Source organism: Oncorhynchus keta, chromosome 28 (genome assembly GCF_023373465.1).
Source record: "Oncorhynchus keta strain PuntledgeMale-10-30-2019 chromosome 28, Oket_V2, whole genome shotgun sequence".
Taxonomy (NCBI): domain Eukaryota; kingdom Metazoa; phylum Chordata; class Actinopteri; order Salmoniformes; family Salmonidae; genus Oncorhynchus; species Oncorhynchus keta.
The window spans coordinates 41,825,272-41,840,381 of record NC_068448.1 but is presented as its reverse complement, the minus strand read 5'-3'; the positions used below and the strand labels follow the sequence as shown (position 1 = coordinate 41,840,381).

The 15,110-nt window shown below is 44.4% G+C and overlaps 1 protein-coding gene across 1 annotated transcript in view; it reads left to right on the top strand.

Moving 5' to 3' along the window:
- Nucleotides 1-403: 403 nt before the first annotated feature.
- Nucleotides 404-15,110, top strand: part of LOC118361116 (collagen alpha-3(IX) chain-like) — a 29,202-nt gene continuing 14,495 nt past the window's right edge. The window contains exons 1-22 of the mRNA XM_052483096.1: nucleotides 404-681; nucleotides 2,117-2,185; nucleotides 3,646-3,681; nucleotides 3,784-3,855; nucleotides 4,410-4,463; nucleotides 7,074-7,109; nucleotides 7,554-7,577; nucleotides 7,866-7,919; nucleotides 8,503-8,556; nucleotides 8,968-9,009; nucleotides 9,147-9,203; nucleotides 9,450-9,503; nucleotides 9,615-9,668; nucleotides 9,865-9,918; nucleotides 10,071-10,124; nucleotides 10,270-10,323; nucleotides 10,541-10,594; nucleotides 10,716-10,769; nucleotides 10,883-10,936; nucleotides 11,219-11,263; nucleotides 12,305-12,358; nucleotides 12,495-12,548. Coding sequence (XP_052339056.1) covers nucleotides 616-681; nucleotides 2,117-2,185; nucleotides 3,646-3,681; nucleotides 3,784-3,855; nucleotides 4,410-4,463; nucleotides 7,074-7,109; nucleotides 7,554-7,577; nucleotides 7,866-7,919; nucleotides 8,503-8,556; nucleotides 8,968-9,009; nucleotides 9,147-9,203; nucleotides 9,450-9,503; nucleotides 9,615-9,668; nucleotides 9,865-9,918; nucleotides 10,071-10,124; nucleotides 10,270-10,323; nucleotides 10,541-10,594; nucleotides 10,716-10,769; nucleotides 10,883-10,936; nucleotides 11,219-11,263; nucleotides 12,305-12,358; nucleotides 12,495-12,548 — 1,149 coding nt within the window. The 5' untranslated portion in view covers nucleotides 404-615. The remainder of the gene's footprint in view (nucleotides 682-2,116; nucleotides 2,186-3,645; nucleotides 3,682-3,783; nucleotides 3,856-4,409; nucleotides 4,464-7,073; nucleotides 7,110-7,553; nucleotides 7,578-7,865; nucleotides 7,920-8,502; nucleotides 8,557-8,967; nucleotides 9,010-9,146; nucleotides 9,204-9,449; nucleotides 9,504-9,614; nucleotides 9,669-9,864; nucleotides 9,919-10,070; nucleotides 10,125-10,269; nucleotides 10,324-10,540; nucleotides 10,595-10,715; nucleotides 10,770-10,882; nucleotides 10,937-11,218; nucleotides 11,264-12,304; nucleotides 12,359-12,494; nucleotides 12,549-15,110) is intronic.

Here is a 15,110-nt window from a genome sequence, read left to right as displayed (position 1 = left end):
TACTGTTAAAATGTCCCCTGGTGAACGTTGTCAAAGTAGGCTTGGTCCAGCCTGTGAATTTGACATTGTTGCAGGTTGGTGCAAGGGAAGCTTAGTTGTGGACCAATGAAGGGTCTGATTTTTGTACCTCCCATCCATTCCAAACCGACTCTACTGTAGCACTTGATGTAGATCTGAATGATTTGGATGGGTGAAAGAGATATGGTGTAGCTCCATCCATGTCATCTTTAGGCCAGTGGAGCTTTCACCATACTGCTTTCACCAACCTTGTAACTTCAGGATTCGGATTGGGCAGTAGTGCCCCCATGGATTGGCAGGAAAATTCGAGCACAGCCCACTTTTACTGGCTCCGAAGTCGTGCACCTCTACCTCGCTCCCCCCTCCATCAGTTCCTCACCTCACAACTCCCCTCATCCCTCTCTACAGTGCGATCTGCCCCCCTCGGCTGGAGGCTCAGGTTTATCTGGAATCAAGGTGAAAGCCATTCAGGAGCCGCGAGCTATAAGGTGGAGGAGCGGTCCGTGACGAAGCCGGGGGGAGAGCGTGCGATAAGGACTGGGAACGGGGTTCGACTTTTTCTGCGTCAATTCTGATTTGAGGGGCGAGCGGGAAGCCATGTCTATATTCTCAGCTCTCGGGCTGCTCTTGCTGTGCCAGCTTTTGGCATCATCTCCAGCCCAGGTAAGCGGCGGCTTTGGTGCGCCCGTTATCCATCCCTAATGTTTTCATCCGCAACCTTGTGCTCGGAATTGCTGTTTGCATAACTTCATTGTAAACTGCCTGAAGAATTTGTAGGCACTCAACTGGCCTGATGTTCTCATTTCGTTGATAGTTTATGCGTTCTGCTGTGGGTGTAAATGTGTCAGTCTAATCCTTCCATGACTATTAGGCTTCCTGCAAGGTGGACATATATAGGCTATTTATCGTCCATTTTTATATGAACCTTTGACACAGTTTAATACATAGGTTATATATAGACGGTTTCGATTTTTCCCCCTACGTGTTAGTGCCTTTCTTGTTTTATAAGGTTGTATGTAGCCGAGGTGTCGATTTGTTCAAAGATTTCTGAATGGGTTATTGAAATAATTAGGTTATTTATTTAATCATCCACAGGTGTCCGTGAAGGACTGTTGTCTTTTCAGTTAACTTTTTTTAATTTACTTGCGAGTTTATGGAGTAGGGGTTATGGAGTAGATGCTAAAGAATGCAGAGCCTGAAGATCAGTGGCCTATTCACAATGGCACCTTTGTTCATTCAGCCGTGCTCCTTGGAAGCCCTTGGAAACACCTACGCGTATTAGTCCAGTCTGAAATTAAATAAAGTATATTCATTATATTATTAAACTTAAATTATTCGTTTGTGACCCTAGAAATGCTTTGCACTGCCTGTGCGTAATTGGGGTCATTTCTGCGCCCTAGAGCTCGGTTGTATAAATGTTATTTCATGCGCATAGCTTTGTCATCATATATTTTGTGATACATTTGATTCTTTTAATTTCTTTCCGTTTATTGTTTAGGAGATTCAAATCAATATAATTAAGCAATAAGGCCCGAGGGAGGGGGGGCAATATACCACGCTTAAGGGCTGTTCTTTAGCACGACACAATGCAGAGTGCCTGGACACGGCCCTTAGCTGAGGTATATTTGCCATACACCACAAACCCCTAGGTGCCTTAGTGCTATTATAGACTGGTTACCAACTTAATTATTGCAGTAAAATTACATGTTTTATCAAACCCATGGTATATGGTCTGATATACCACAGTTGTCAGTCAATCAGCATTCAGTGCTCGAACCACCCAGTTTATAGTATAATATAACCTGAAGACTATCAATGTGGCCACTTCTTTTTCGTTCTGAATAATGACGCACGATCAGTTCACCCTATTATTTGAATTACATTCAACAACAAGCATTTAGACTTTGTATATACATTTTTTTAGGAACAAGGTGTATCCTGTCTATTTTTTCATTCTTAATGCGCACATTCCTTCCATGCCCATTTGAGCATAAAGCAGCTTGATTTTAGACCATTTATGAAGACGTATCACATGATAATACCTATCAGTCTTGCGGATATTTGTATTCATTCTTGACGTCTTGGTTTTGTGTCGCAGAGACCCGGCCCACGAGGAGCAGTCGGGCCGCCAGGACCCCTGGGACCCGCAGGGAAGGATGGTACTGACGTGAGTTAGCTAGCCAGACACCGAAGCATGAGGGTCTCGCTCCCATTGGTTTTGAGACAACTGTAAGGTAGTAGAGCTGGGTTTTGCCATCCAATTACTGAATGAAGTTGTCATCATGGCTGAGGCAATCAAGTAACCTGTTACTTTATAGCACTCGCTTGTCAAACAAATTTGAACATTTACTTATGTGGACCTACATTAGTATTTATGTCAACTTTTTATAGGGAAAGTGTTGTCTTTGATCCTAATAATATTCAAAGTAATTTTTACATTTCTACAATGTTTAAGGGAGAAAATAAAAAAAATGGATTGAAAATCCAAGAATGACTGATATTATATTTCTCATCACAGCTGTTTTAATTTCCCATCATTGATGATAGTGGTGTTTTAATGTCGGTCTTGCAATCAAATTCTGGTCAAATGCTCTCTAGTTATCCAGTTTATAACAGATTGACTCCTCCCACTGAGAGTCTTAACCCTGCCTTACAGGTATTTAGTCATCATTAAACACTCTGTACACAGGCCTTTTATTGGCCGGAGGGCACATCAGAGCCAATCATGATAGAAATGGGAAAAACCAAAGATCGGAACTTAAACCAGCAACCAGGTTCATACTTGTGCTATATGTTAGAGGGGAAATAGGATTATGTGCTCAAAAAAGAAAAACACTAAAGCCTATGGTCTCAAACCTTAAAATAACTTGATATGTTAATGGATCCCCAAACTTAGCCTGCCAACTTTTCTGATCTCATAACAGAAATTCAAATACACTTGATATTTTATGCCTATCAAACCTTTAGATGTTGGGGATTGAATAGCTGTGTTGCTTTAGTGGAGTAAAGTCAATTCACCACAGTTTGGAAGGCCAGCCAGCCAGCCATACAGAAGACCCATTCATTCATACATTCCCCAACCCTACGAGAGCATCTAAAGTTTCCCCTCACACCTCCTTCCTCGCCACCCTCCCTTCTCCTACTCCCTGTCCAAACCAACCTGAGGCTTTCATCATGTGACCATTCCACTCCGTCTTTTAGAAAGGTTTATTTTTCCCCATTGCCCACTGGGAGATTTAGGGCAGAGGGTAGCTACAACCACCTGTGTGTTAAAGCACTTCATACACACAGTCTGTATATCACTGGTAGCCATTCAACATATAGCTTTAGATGAGTTTCATTTCAGTTGTGTTTTGATTGGCCTTTTACGGGGGGGGGAAATGGCCAAAAGGACGTCCGTATTTCACATCTTTCTGCTGAGATGGTATTATTCGTCTTTAAACACACATACACACTCACGGTAATTGAGTGGCATTTGTGACTGCGGACTTGTATTAACATAAAACGGAATCACTTGTTATTTAAGGACATGATATGTCCAAAATCTGTCCAATTCCCAGACTGAAATCAAAGGCCTTTGAGATGTGTGTCCAATTGGAATCGTATGTTGTTTCTTTTGATTGGCAGGGCAAAGATGGCCCTGCTGGACTTTCAGGGAAAGCTGTGAGTATAACAACAGAACATAACCTTTTACAACAACAGATCAACAATAACATTTTGTGAGGTGATTGATTGTTCTAACACAGACCTGTTCCAATGGTTTAGGGACCCAAGGGGAAAGCAGGGGGAGCAGGAGGACCAGGGAACCCAGGCCTGCCCGGCCTCCCAGGGGTGGACGTAAGTGACCCGTAGAAACACACACACACACACACACACACACACACACACACACACACACACACACACACACACACACACACACACACACACACACACACACACACACACACACACACACACACACACACACACACACACACACACTGATCTTGTTATTGATCCGTAAGAGATTGCCTGAATTGCTGTCATAGACTCACCATGCACCTATTAGCTATGCAGTAGCTTGAGGCTATTGCTACCAAACTCTACTCCTTGACACTTGCTTAGACTGCTTCCCAGTATTCACTGTATCTCATCGTATAATTGACTGCCTGGAGTCGACTGATTTGGACTGAACAGCCATGTACCTGCATACAGAATGAGGAACCTGTCCTCTATTCAGTGAACAACTTGCTCATAGCTGCCTCTTGTTAGAGAACTTGAATGAATTATCCCATAAAAATGTGTCCCCCCCCCATCTATTCAAACAGTTGAATTGAGTCATTTAGATGTAAGAAATAGCACAGTGTAATGTCTAATAATGTTTCAACGATGTTGTGATTCTTCCTCAGGGATTGACAGGTGCTGATGGGCCTGCAGGGAAGGACGGTCCTCCAGGGGAGTTGGTAAGTGAAGTGCCTATCGGTTCCCCAAGGTTCCTGCATGGCCGTTTGCCTCTGGATGTGCCTCATTAACTTTAATGACACTTTAACTAAAGACAGTCCCTTTGGCCTCATCAATCAGCCACTAAAACACACAGATGCATTCACACACAAAAATGTACACGGGTGCGCACGTGCACACACAGTATGTACAGAGCGACAAAGGAATTAACGATTTGAGGTGCCTCAGTTAGCTCAACTTATGAAAACCCACCCAGAGAGCTGGTGTTGTGACCTTAGAATGACCTTAGGCTGAGGTAGGTGCCATCCAGTCCTCTGTGTATCATATCTGTATGACCCTACAGAATAGAGAGAAAGGGAGTTGGTTACATTGAGCGCCTTGAGACCTTGGTGGGCTAAAGCTGGTACCTACTCAGGCCTCTGTTTTCTCCCTGTCGGGATGGATTTGTCGAACAAATTCCCTTTGTGGGAATGTTTTTAATGAGGGACAGGGTGACACCGAGTCAGATTTATCTAGCTCTGGCCGCTGCTTCCCTAATCCCGCCTGGAATGCGCACAGCTGCCCACCAATCCGGCCAAGACCATAGGAAGCAGAAGGATCTGCGGCTTGGATGCAGGAGGAAATAAGTACAGTTATCCTCTGAGGAAGATGAAGTGCTGAGAATATGAATGCCGGGGTGGTAAAGTCAGGAAAGCAGTACAGCGCAGGAGAACGTAATTGTTTTACCTAGCAGCTCCAGAACTGGATGTGACGCGTTGGGAGTCATGCATTAAATGCAAGCTATAAAAGGATGTTAGAAAGGGTCCTGTGATCACAACTTGAAGGGAGGAAATGGGTCCGCTGTCAAAATGGAGGCAATTCAACTAATTAGTCACACTAATCAGGAAGTGAGTGTTTATTTCCTGGCTAACATCCATGCACTAATGGGATGAAGGTTGACAAGCTTGGACGTTCTCTCCCTCCCCCTGCTCACACTGAGGAAGGAATTTGGGCTGAAGCTGTTTTCAGAGCAAAACACAGTAGTAACATTTTCAGGAAAAAATAACCTTTCGCTGTCAAGACATATCTACCACCTCTCCAAAACAGTCACTAGATAATGAAGTTCACCGATGCTCTTCAACACACATAAGCAGCCTTTACTGCTTAGACTAGAGGAAGACACTGAATGTTTTCACTATTATAGGTGCTACACATAGGATTCTTTAGAATTTTTGCATTGTAATTTCAGAAAATGTCCATAATATATCTGGCGCTAACAGTGGGACGATAAGTGTTTTACAGTATTACATACCCGCCAGTGTTGTGATTGGCTACGATATCCACCTATTGATTTCTCCCACCGGAGCAGCATCTGTTGTCAAACTGGGAAAGCTGTCTCTACTTTGTGGCTGTGTTATCTAGTGGAAATAGTTCTGTCATTTCCTGGTTGCAAAAATAATTCTACACTGTTCGCTCAATTTCAGTCTATGTTATAAAAACAAGCACTGAGTAGTGTAGGGAATCCTTTTACCATCTAAATCGCTGTGAATATATATTTTCAATAAGAAAAAATATAGCTTTTTGAAGCTGGTGGACCAAAACCGCTGTTTAAAGCTGGTGGTAACTTTCACATTTTGGTCCACCAGCTTCAAATAGCTGTAAAATAAATCAAACAGAGAATACTAGAGATACTGAGAATAACAGTAAAACAGTGAAAACAAACCACGACACATTCCCATGCGTCACAGGAGACATGCACGCGCGTGGCTCTGTGTGTGCATGTGTGATACGTGCTCGTGTGCAGGTGCATGCGGGCGTAAGTGCTGTGTACTGTATATGTGCGTGCATTTATGTGCTTGAGTGCGTGCAACAGTGTCTGTGCATGTGCATGTGTCTAACTGTGTGTGTGTGTGTGTGTGTGTGTGTGTGTGTGTGTGTGTGTGTGTGTGTGTGTGTGTGTGTGTGTGTGTGTGTGTGTGTGTGTGTGTGTGTATTTGTGTAGCAGTCTAGTCTACACTCATCCAATATAAAGTCAGTTGGAATAGTGTGGAATGCAGTGTGGGTTGCCATGACACCACTGTGTTAAGTCTCACTGTGAGTCTTTTTCTCCCTCACACCACACAAACAGTCCAAACACAGCTGAGATGGAATGTTGGTGGGGTTGAGTGTGTGTGTGTGTGTGGGGGGGGTTGGAGGGCAAAGGATGGGGGCAATGCGAAAGAGAGAGGAAACAGAGAGGGTGGGGGGAGTGAAAGAGTGGCCAGGAAAAGGGGCACAAAATAAGGAGAGCGGTGGGGGGAGGCATCTTTATTATACTCTTGTTGTGGGTCATATCAGGTCACTGCATCACTTTTCAGCATAGGAAAAGTGTATTCAGTTTACATTTGTAGTATCTTTATATTACTGTAATCATTTTGATTGTTTCCCACCTATTTGGACCAAGGCAGTTGCTCTAGTTTTGCCTCACTGATACATGACTCGATGCTGACACGTCATCCCCTCCCAAAGACCTCCAAACCCATTTTTGGCACAAGAACATGCAAATAATGTTTTAGGTTTTTAACCTAGTTCCCACCTAGTTTCATTGTATCTGTCGAAGTTGTCTGAGCGGTTGTGTGTCTTTGTCACTACAGGGCGAAGCTGGACCTCCCGGGCCAGGTGGACCTCCTGTAAGTACAAGTTCATCTTCCATCTCTGTTACATGCCCAATAAGATATCAACGTAGCCTGTATCACCGGTCCATGTTCATAACATCTATTACACCAGACTGATCACTAGAAATATAGATGCTGTTGATTACACACACTCACCTGTCAACAGCTAAATCCATAACTAGGGCCCAGAGTTTCCTGGTCGAGTCACATGGTCAAGAAAAATGCTGGGCCCTACCTATAAGACACATACAAACGTTCCCAGTTATATCATAACACAAACACACACAAGCACACACAGCTGTCTATCCCCGTATGCATATGGTGTACTGTCACACATCTTCAATTCCCCCTATACATTTGAACCATAATAACATCAGCTTGTTATGACACGATGGCTAATAAGTTGTCTTGTGTGTGTGTGTATGTATGTCTTAATATGCCTTTCCCTGTCTTCCGTAGGGCAGAGGGAGACCGGGAGCTCCAGTGAGTACAGATGGCGTGTGTGTGTGTGTGTGTGTGTGTGTGTGTGTGTGTGTGTGTGTGTGTGTGTGTGTGTGTGTGTGTGTGTGTGTGTGTGTGTGTGTGTGTGTGTGTGTGTGTGTGTGTGTGTGTGTGTGTGTGTGTCTCTGTGTGTTTGTAGATACTTCTTCTAGTTACGCACGTGTTTGTGTATGTCCTGCTGCGTGTGTGAGTGAGTGTGCGTGTGAGTGTGTGTGTGTGTGTGTGTGTGTGTGTGTGTGCTCTCACCCAAACCATTTCTATTGTTTCCAGGGGCCACCAGGAGCCAATGGGCTTGCGGGCGGAATCGGGCCACAAGGACCAGCAGTGAGTGTTAAGACCAATTAATGAATTCATCCCGATTAAGAAATATGTACAACAGACAGGAAACAGGGAAATATACACATACACTTAATCACCTCTTTGACTGCCACTACTGGGTATCTAGTGGACTCCCTGGTAACTCACGATGAAGCAATCAAGTTTGCAAGTTTAATGTTTAACCACTGAATGACAAGTAAAATCTACAGTACCAGAAGCAGCATCACTCCAGGACCAACACTGGAGATCCCTAAGACAGAGAAGACAGGCACGTCTCTCCAATCGTTTTCCCATAAACACCTCCATAAACAGTTCTCATCTCCGGGGAGTGGAGTGGGGAAAGGCCCCTGGAGAGAGAACCAGGACTGATTGGCGTGATCGTGATGAGGCATGATTTCAGTTGAGCTTCATATCGGAGACGCTGGTCAGAGGTTCAGCAATGGAGCGTCAGCTTTGATTTCCTTTATTTTAACATGATGAGAGTATGGGGCAGTGTAAGTCTATGCAGTGATTTTGGTACAGTTTATATGCAAATGAATCAGGTTGATTGATTGACTCTAGCCTGTGTGTTCCTTTGCCTCTCTCCCAGGGCCCTGAGGGTCTTGCAGGATTGGCTGGGCCACCCGGCCCTGACGGACCCCCAGTAAGTACAGAACATCTACATTATCTGTTGATTTTCCACCTTAGTGACATTGTTATTGCTGCCATCAGTCAGGGATGGATATGCGTGGTCACACAGATGTGTGGTGAAGAAATGCTTAAAGAAAGAAAGAAAGATGGAAATGTTACACATTCATTTGGGCTCCCGAGTGGCGCAGTGCTCTAAGGCACTGCATCTCAGTGCTAGAGGTGTCACGACAGACCTTGGTTCGATTCCAGGCTGTATCACAACCGGCTGTGATTGGGAGTCCCATAGGGTGGCGCACAATTTGCCGTCGTCCGGGGTAGGTCGTCATTGTAAATAAGAATTTGTTCTTGCCTAGTTAAATGAAGGTTCATTTTTTTTAAAAGTATATATCAATCTGAACTTCATTCTTCATTCTACCTCTCTAAGGGTCTTCCTGGGGCTCTCCCTGATGGCAGTGGAGATCTGTTGGTAAGTGTCAGGACGTTTTTTCAGACCCAACACATTTAAGTACATCAACCCTGTACTGTGCTGCATTGAACAGCAATGGGACATTATTTTTTACTACATGCCTTTGCCTAATGCAGTTTTGTCTTTCCCCTTTATAGTGTCCTGCCATCTGCCCTCCTGGCCCCTCCGGCCCTCCAGGAATGCCTGGATTCAAGGTGGGTACAGGACATTGTTGCTCTACTTTACTGAGTATGCCTTTTAAAGCTCAGAAATGTGTGCTTTTCAAATGACAGTTTCCCCCAGGAACATGACAGCTAAACTAACTGTTGTATCTCTCCCATTCTCATGATCTACCCTTCTTGGTCTTTCTTTATATCTCTCGCCATCCCCCTCTAAATATGTTTCCCTTGCTTCTTCCGTATGTCTTTCCTTCAACCCCCCCTCTCTCTCTCTTCATTTAGGGTCACACAGGACACAAAGGAGACAAGGGAGAGCTCGGGAAAGACGGAGAGAAGGTGAGATCAATTTAGAATGAAACTCGGGGAGCAGAAAGGTTTACTAGTCTGACGTGTTAATCCGGATGTGGAATACCTATTGGTAACTGTGTGTCCTGTTGTCTCTCCCAGGGTTATGCTGGCCCATCTGGTCCTCCGGGTATTCCCGGCACTGTGGGCCTGCAGGTGAGGGATGTCACCTAATGTGGCTCGAAAACACAGACATTTTTTATCTGTTGCCTGTTTGTTTAGATTGTCCAGTACTTTCTGCCTCGGGCCTGATGTGTGAATGGTATGCAGTATTGATCGTTCTGATTGATTCTTATGGTGGTTGGGATTGATTCTGATTGGCTCTTAACCATCCCGTGGTGTTTTTTCCCAGGGTCCTCGTGGTTTGAGGGGACTTCAGGGCCCGATGGGTGCAGTAGGAGACAGGGTGAGTACCATGCCTCTGAATGTCTTTGTCACAGACCTCTGTCTTCTGTCTGGAATTTACAGACCAGCACTTCAATAGGCTGCGGTGGAAACGCTATGTCAGTTTCCCTGATTGTAATGCGTCTACTGTCTCTCTCTCATTATTCTTTTCAGGGTTTACCTGGTTTCCGAGGCAAACCTGGTATTGCTGGCATCATCGGCAAGACAGTGAGTCTCTCCTTGTTTGTACTATCTGTTGAGTACCATATAACCCGTACCTCACTTCGGCACTGGTGTTTATTACATTATGTTAGGTGTCTGCCATTGGTCCCATCAATAAAAAGCTCTGTGTCTTATCATTTGACAATCCCAGGGTGATGTTGGAGAGAAAGGACCAGAGGGATTTAGAGGGCCAAAGGGCGAGATTGTGAGTAAATAATACACACATGCTGTACATTTTTGTATTGATATTTGCATGTCTGACTGAACATCCTCTTTAAAGGCAACTCTAATCTCTAATGAAATAGCAGACTAAACAGTCATGCGATGGTACACGGTGTGAGTACAAGAGATTGTAAAGGATCTATTGTTGCGCTATAAACTGTTCAGGTAATGTAACATTGTACCTTGTCATTTCTCAATAGGGCAAAATTGGTCCAAAGGGAGTTCCCGGGGGAGCAGGACCAAAAGGGGAGCCTGTAAGTCTTAAAATACAAATCTCTCAAAATACACATCTCTAATAAAATGTAAATCTCTCATGAAAACAGATATTGCAGATCTCGGATCCCTTGACCAACAGTGTGTTTCTCTCCTCCGCAGGGCATCCCTGGCAGAGACGGGAAAGATGGCACCCAGGGACTGGACGGCGAGAAGGTAAAGTGGCACCCTTTCCTCCCCAAAATGCTCTCTGCTCTGCTGACATTTCCCATGAGCCCACGATGGGTGTGGCTGATGTCATAAGTGACAGTGTTTCTCTGCGTTGCCAGGGCGACGCCGGACGGAATGGGGTACCCGGTGAGAAAGGACCCAACGGCCTTCCTGTGAGTATCAAACCCAGTGTGTCTCCCTCCTCGTGGCCGTAGCTGCTGTGTTAAGCAAGACATTATCTAGCGTCCCGTTGTGTAAAGTTGGCCATTATCTGTCCCACTGTATCCTACTTAGGAGATGCCTTTTAACCTGCACACACTGATTCTCTTACACACTCTAATGACCACACAATCATATCTAACTGAGTTTCTCACAGTGTGTTTACTAGGCCCAAGTCCCATAATAGTCATCGTACTACTGTGGCCCAGAGTCATGTTTCTATGTCTGTGTTTCAGGGTTTACAAGGAAAGGCTGGCGCAAAGGGAGCCACAGGAGGAGTTGTGAGTATGACAACAATGCATAACCAGGTCATGAAGACAGTGATTTCATAAAGGCACAGATATGATGTATACAATGGGGCCATCTAGAGAAGGATATCACCATTTTTACCACCCCAGAGATCATATTCAATTATTCAGTTCTAATATGTAATTCTATGGTTTAAACCCCAAGTCGCTATTCACTATTTCCACACCGTGGGGGTAAAATTGGGGGAGTTCTCATAGACGGCCAGCAAGTGTTTTTGTTTCGAAGTAAAAACGACGCAAATCTAGGCTATTTTCTTAGTGATGTCATAAAGCCATTGAGGTCACAATGATATTATGCAATCAAAAGATGGAATCATTCAGCTAATATTACAACTGATATTATAGACCCAGTTGGTATTAGATATAACGTCACAGCCCGCCTGTGGGGAAAACACATCAGCTTTTTGGCATGTTTGTTTTCTTTTCTGTATAACAAAAAAATCGAAGTTGTCTCTTTTACCATAGGAGTCAAATGGAAAGAATGTTTGTTTTCCCCAATTTGTGGGCGTGGTCGAGGGGGATTCTTATTATGTGTATACAGACTCAAAAGAAACAGCTAGTGGTGTCATAGTCAGTGATGCCATAAATGTGTACTGTGATGTCACACACCCAGTGACATCACAAATGGTATCGTACAATCAGATAATAAACCATACAGACAGTGATGTCACCAATTATGTCATGTCAATTACAATCAAAGGTTCCCTGCTCAGACGTTGCATGCATCAACCAATGGTTACGTGCAACTTCATCAACTGTGCCGTCAGGAACCAGATTGCTATAACATATGATGTGGTTAGCTAATACTTAAAATACCTATGCAGGTGTTGTAAGATCTGGCAAGAATGTGCCCATTGGAACCATACCGACAGTAAAGTCACAAATTACATCATACTTTCAGAGGAAATATACAGGGGTGTCACAAATGACATCATACAATTAGAGGAACCATTAAGCCAATGGCAGTGAAGTTAAGCCACCACATAACCCTTCTGTTAACCCTTTTCTTCCCAGGGCGACCCAGGAGAGATGGGAGAGGCAGGGCCGTCTGGAGAGCCAGGTATTCCTGTATGTATCTGATGGGCTTCTGGGGCAGTGGGGTATTTTCGGGGTGTCTGTGTGTTGTGTGTTGTTTTGTTACATTGCAGTTGTGGTGTATCAGCTCGTCTCACTTGCCTGCACCATCATCTGACTCCTCCCACAGGGTGACATCGGCATCCCAGGAGAGAGGGGCGAGGCGGGAACCAGAGGAGTGGCTGTAAGTAGTCTAGGTCAAAGTTCCATACCGTATCCATGGAAACGTGGCAGCATCCACCTGTTGAGATGGCAGTGGGTAGAGTGGAGCCATGTACTAAGGCGGTAGGTAGTTTACTGGTTAGAGTGTTGGGCCAGTAACAGAACACTGGTTTGAATCCTGGAGCCGACAAGGTGAAAAATCAGCCGATGTGACCTTGAACAAGGCACTTAACCCTAATTTGTTGTAAAACAACACATTTCACTGCACCTATCTGGTGTGTGTGACAATAAAACATTATTTTATTTGTTTTATTACCAAGCAGAAGTGTTTTTCCTGACCGTTAAAAAGTATGGTTAAAACAGAGCGTAAAACTTCTGCCCTGCCAGAGCTTCCCCAGTCAACTGTAAGTGCTGTTATTGTGAAGTGGAAACCGCCGATGGAAGCAACGTCAGCACAAGAACTGTTTGTCTGGAGCTTCATGAAATGGGTTTCCATGGCCGAGCAGCCGCACACAAGCCTAAGATCACCATGCGCAATGCCAAGTGTCGTCTGGAGTGGTGTAAAGCTCACCGCCATTGAACTCTGGAGTAGTGGAAACGCGGTCTCTGGAGTGATGAATCACGCTTCACTATCTGTTAGGCCGACAGACAAATCTGGGTTTGGCGGATGCCAGGAGATCACTAACTGCCTGAATGCATAGTGCCAACTGTAAAGTTTGGTGGAGGAGGAATAATGGTCTGGGGCTGTTTCTCAATGTTCGGGCTAGCCCCCTTAGTTCCAGTGAAGCTAAATCTTAACGCTACAGCATACAATGACATTCTAGATGATTCCGTGGTTCCAACTTTGTGGCAAAAGTTTGGTGAAGGCCCTTTCCTGTTTTAGCATGATTATGCCCCAGTGCACAAGGTGAGGTCCATATAGAAATAGTTTGTTGAGATCGGTCTGGAAGAACTTGACTGGCCTGCACAGAGCCCTAACCTCAACCCCATCGAACACCTTTGAGATGAATTGGAACGCCGACTGCGAGTCAGGCCTAATCGCCCAACATCAGTGCCCGACCTCACCAATGCTCTTGTGGCTGAATGGAAGGAAGTCCCCGCAGCAATGTTCCAACATCTAGTGGAAGCCTTCCCAGATGCGCATGATTTTGGAATGAGATGTTTGACGAGCAGGTGCCCAAATTCTTTTGGTCATGTAGTGTATTACCACATTACCTATTGATGAGTCTGCTGCTCTCTCATTCTCTCCCATTATGCTTACAACAAGTCTGAAATTAAACAAGAGCACAGAGGCGTTATTAGAAGGATTTCAACGGCCAACAATACTCAACTCTTTCCCTAAAGTTTGGGTGTGACATTCATTTTCAGTTCCAAAGCTTCTCGCCCCTAAAAGATAAGTCATAACTTCCTGGATTACTTGTATTGTTTTCATGTGGACATTAGCAAGTGAAACAAGATGGTGTTACACATTTTATCCATCGACTTATTGTTTGTTTGAACATACAGTATGACGATTGAGAGAGGATAAGGGTGAAAACATCCCCTTATTAGTTCAATCATAAAACACAATTGGTTGTGATCAACTAGGAAACTGTTGGATAGCAACATACAATATGAGTGAGAAAGGTACAGAGGAAGAAAGAACATATCATCGCAGCATTACTAATAACAGTGGAGGTTAGATTATTCTCTGGTTCGAATCCCAGAGCTTTGAGGAGGACACTTAACCCTAATTTATCCTGTAAGTCACTCTGGATAAGACTAAAATGTAAATGTAAACGGTAAAACATATGTATGAAAATACCCTCAAATAAAAAGAAAGATTTGGTCTCAAATCCAAAATGCTGGAGTATAGAGCCAAATGTACATATTTTAGCTTCACTCTCCAAATAAATACGGAGGGGCGTGTATATTCACACTATATACACACAGTGGCCCGTTTATTCGGTACACCATCCCATTCACTAAAATGAATTGCTCCTACAGACAGTGAGTAACGTGCCCATGGCTTGCTATATAAAGCAGGTAGACAGGCGTCGAGTCATTCACTTACTGTTCGATTGAACTTTTCAATGGGAAAAACGAGTGCTTAGTATAATCGTCGGTGCCAGGCTCGCCGGTCTTTTCACGCACAACAGTGTCTAGGGTCTACTGAGAATGGTGCGACAAACAAATAGCATCCAGTCAGCGGCAGCTTGTTGATGAGAGGTCGAAGGAGAATGGCAAGAATAGTGCAAGCTAACAGGCGAGCCACAAACAGGCAAATAACAGCGCAGTACAACAGTGATGTGCAGAACGGCATCTCGGAACTCATTGGCCCTTGTCACAGATGGGCTACTACAGCAGACGACCACACTGGGTTCCACTCCTATCAGCTAAAAACAAGAAGTAGAGTCTCCAGTGGGCACGCCATCACCAACACTGGACAGTAGAAAAAATAGAAAAACATTTTCTACTGGTCCGTCTAATCCCGGTTCCTGTTGCGTCATGCTGATGGCAGAGTGAGAATTTTGCATAAGCAGCATGAGTCCATGCCCCCATCCTGCCTGGTGTCAATGGTACAGGCTAGTGGCTGGGGTGTAAT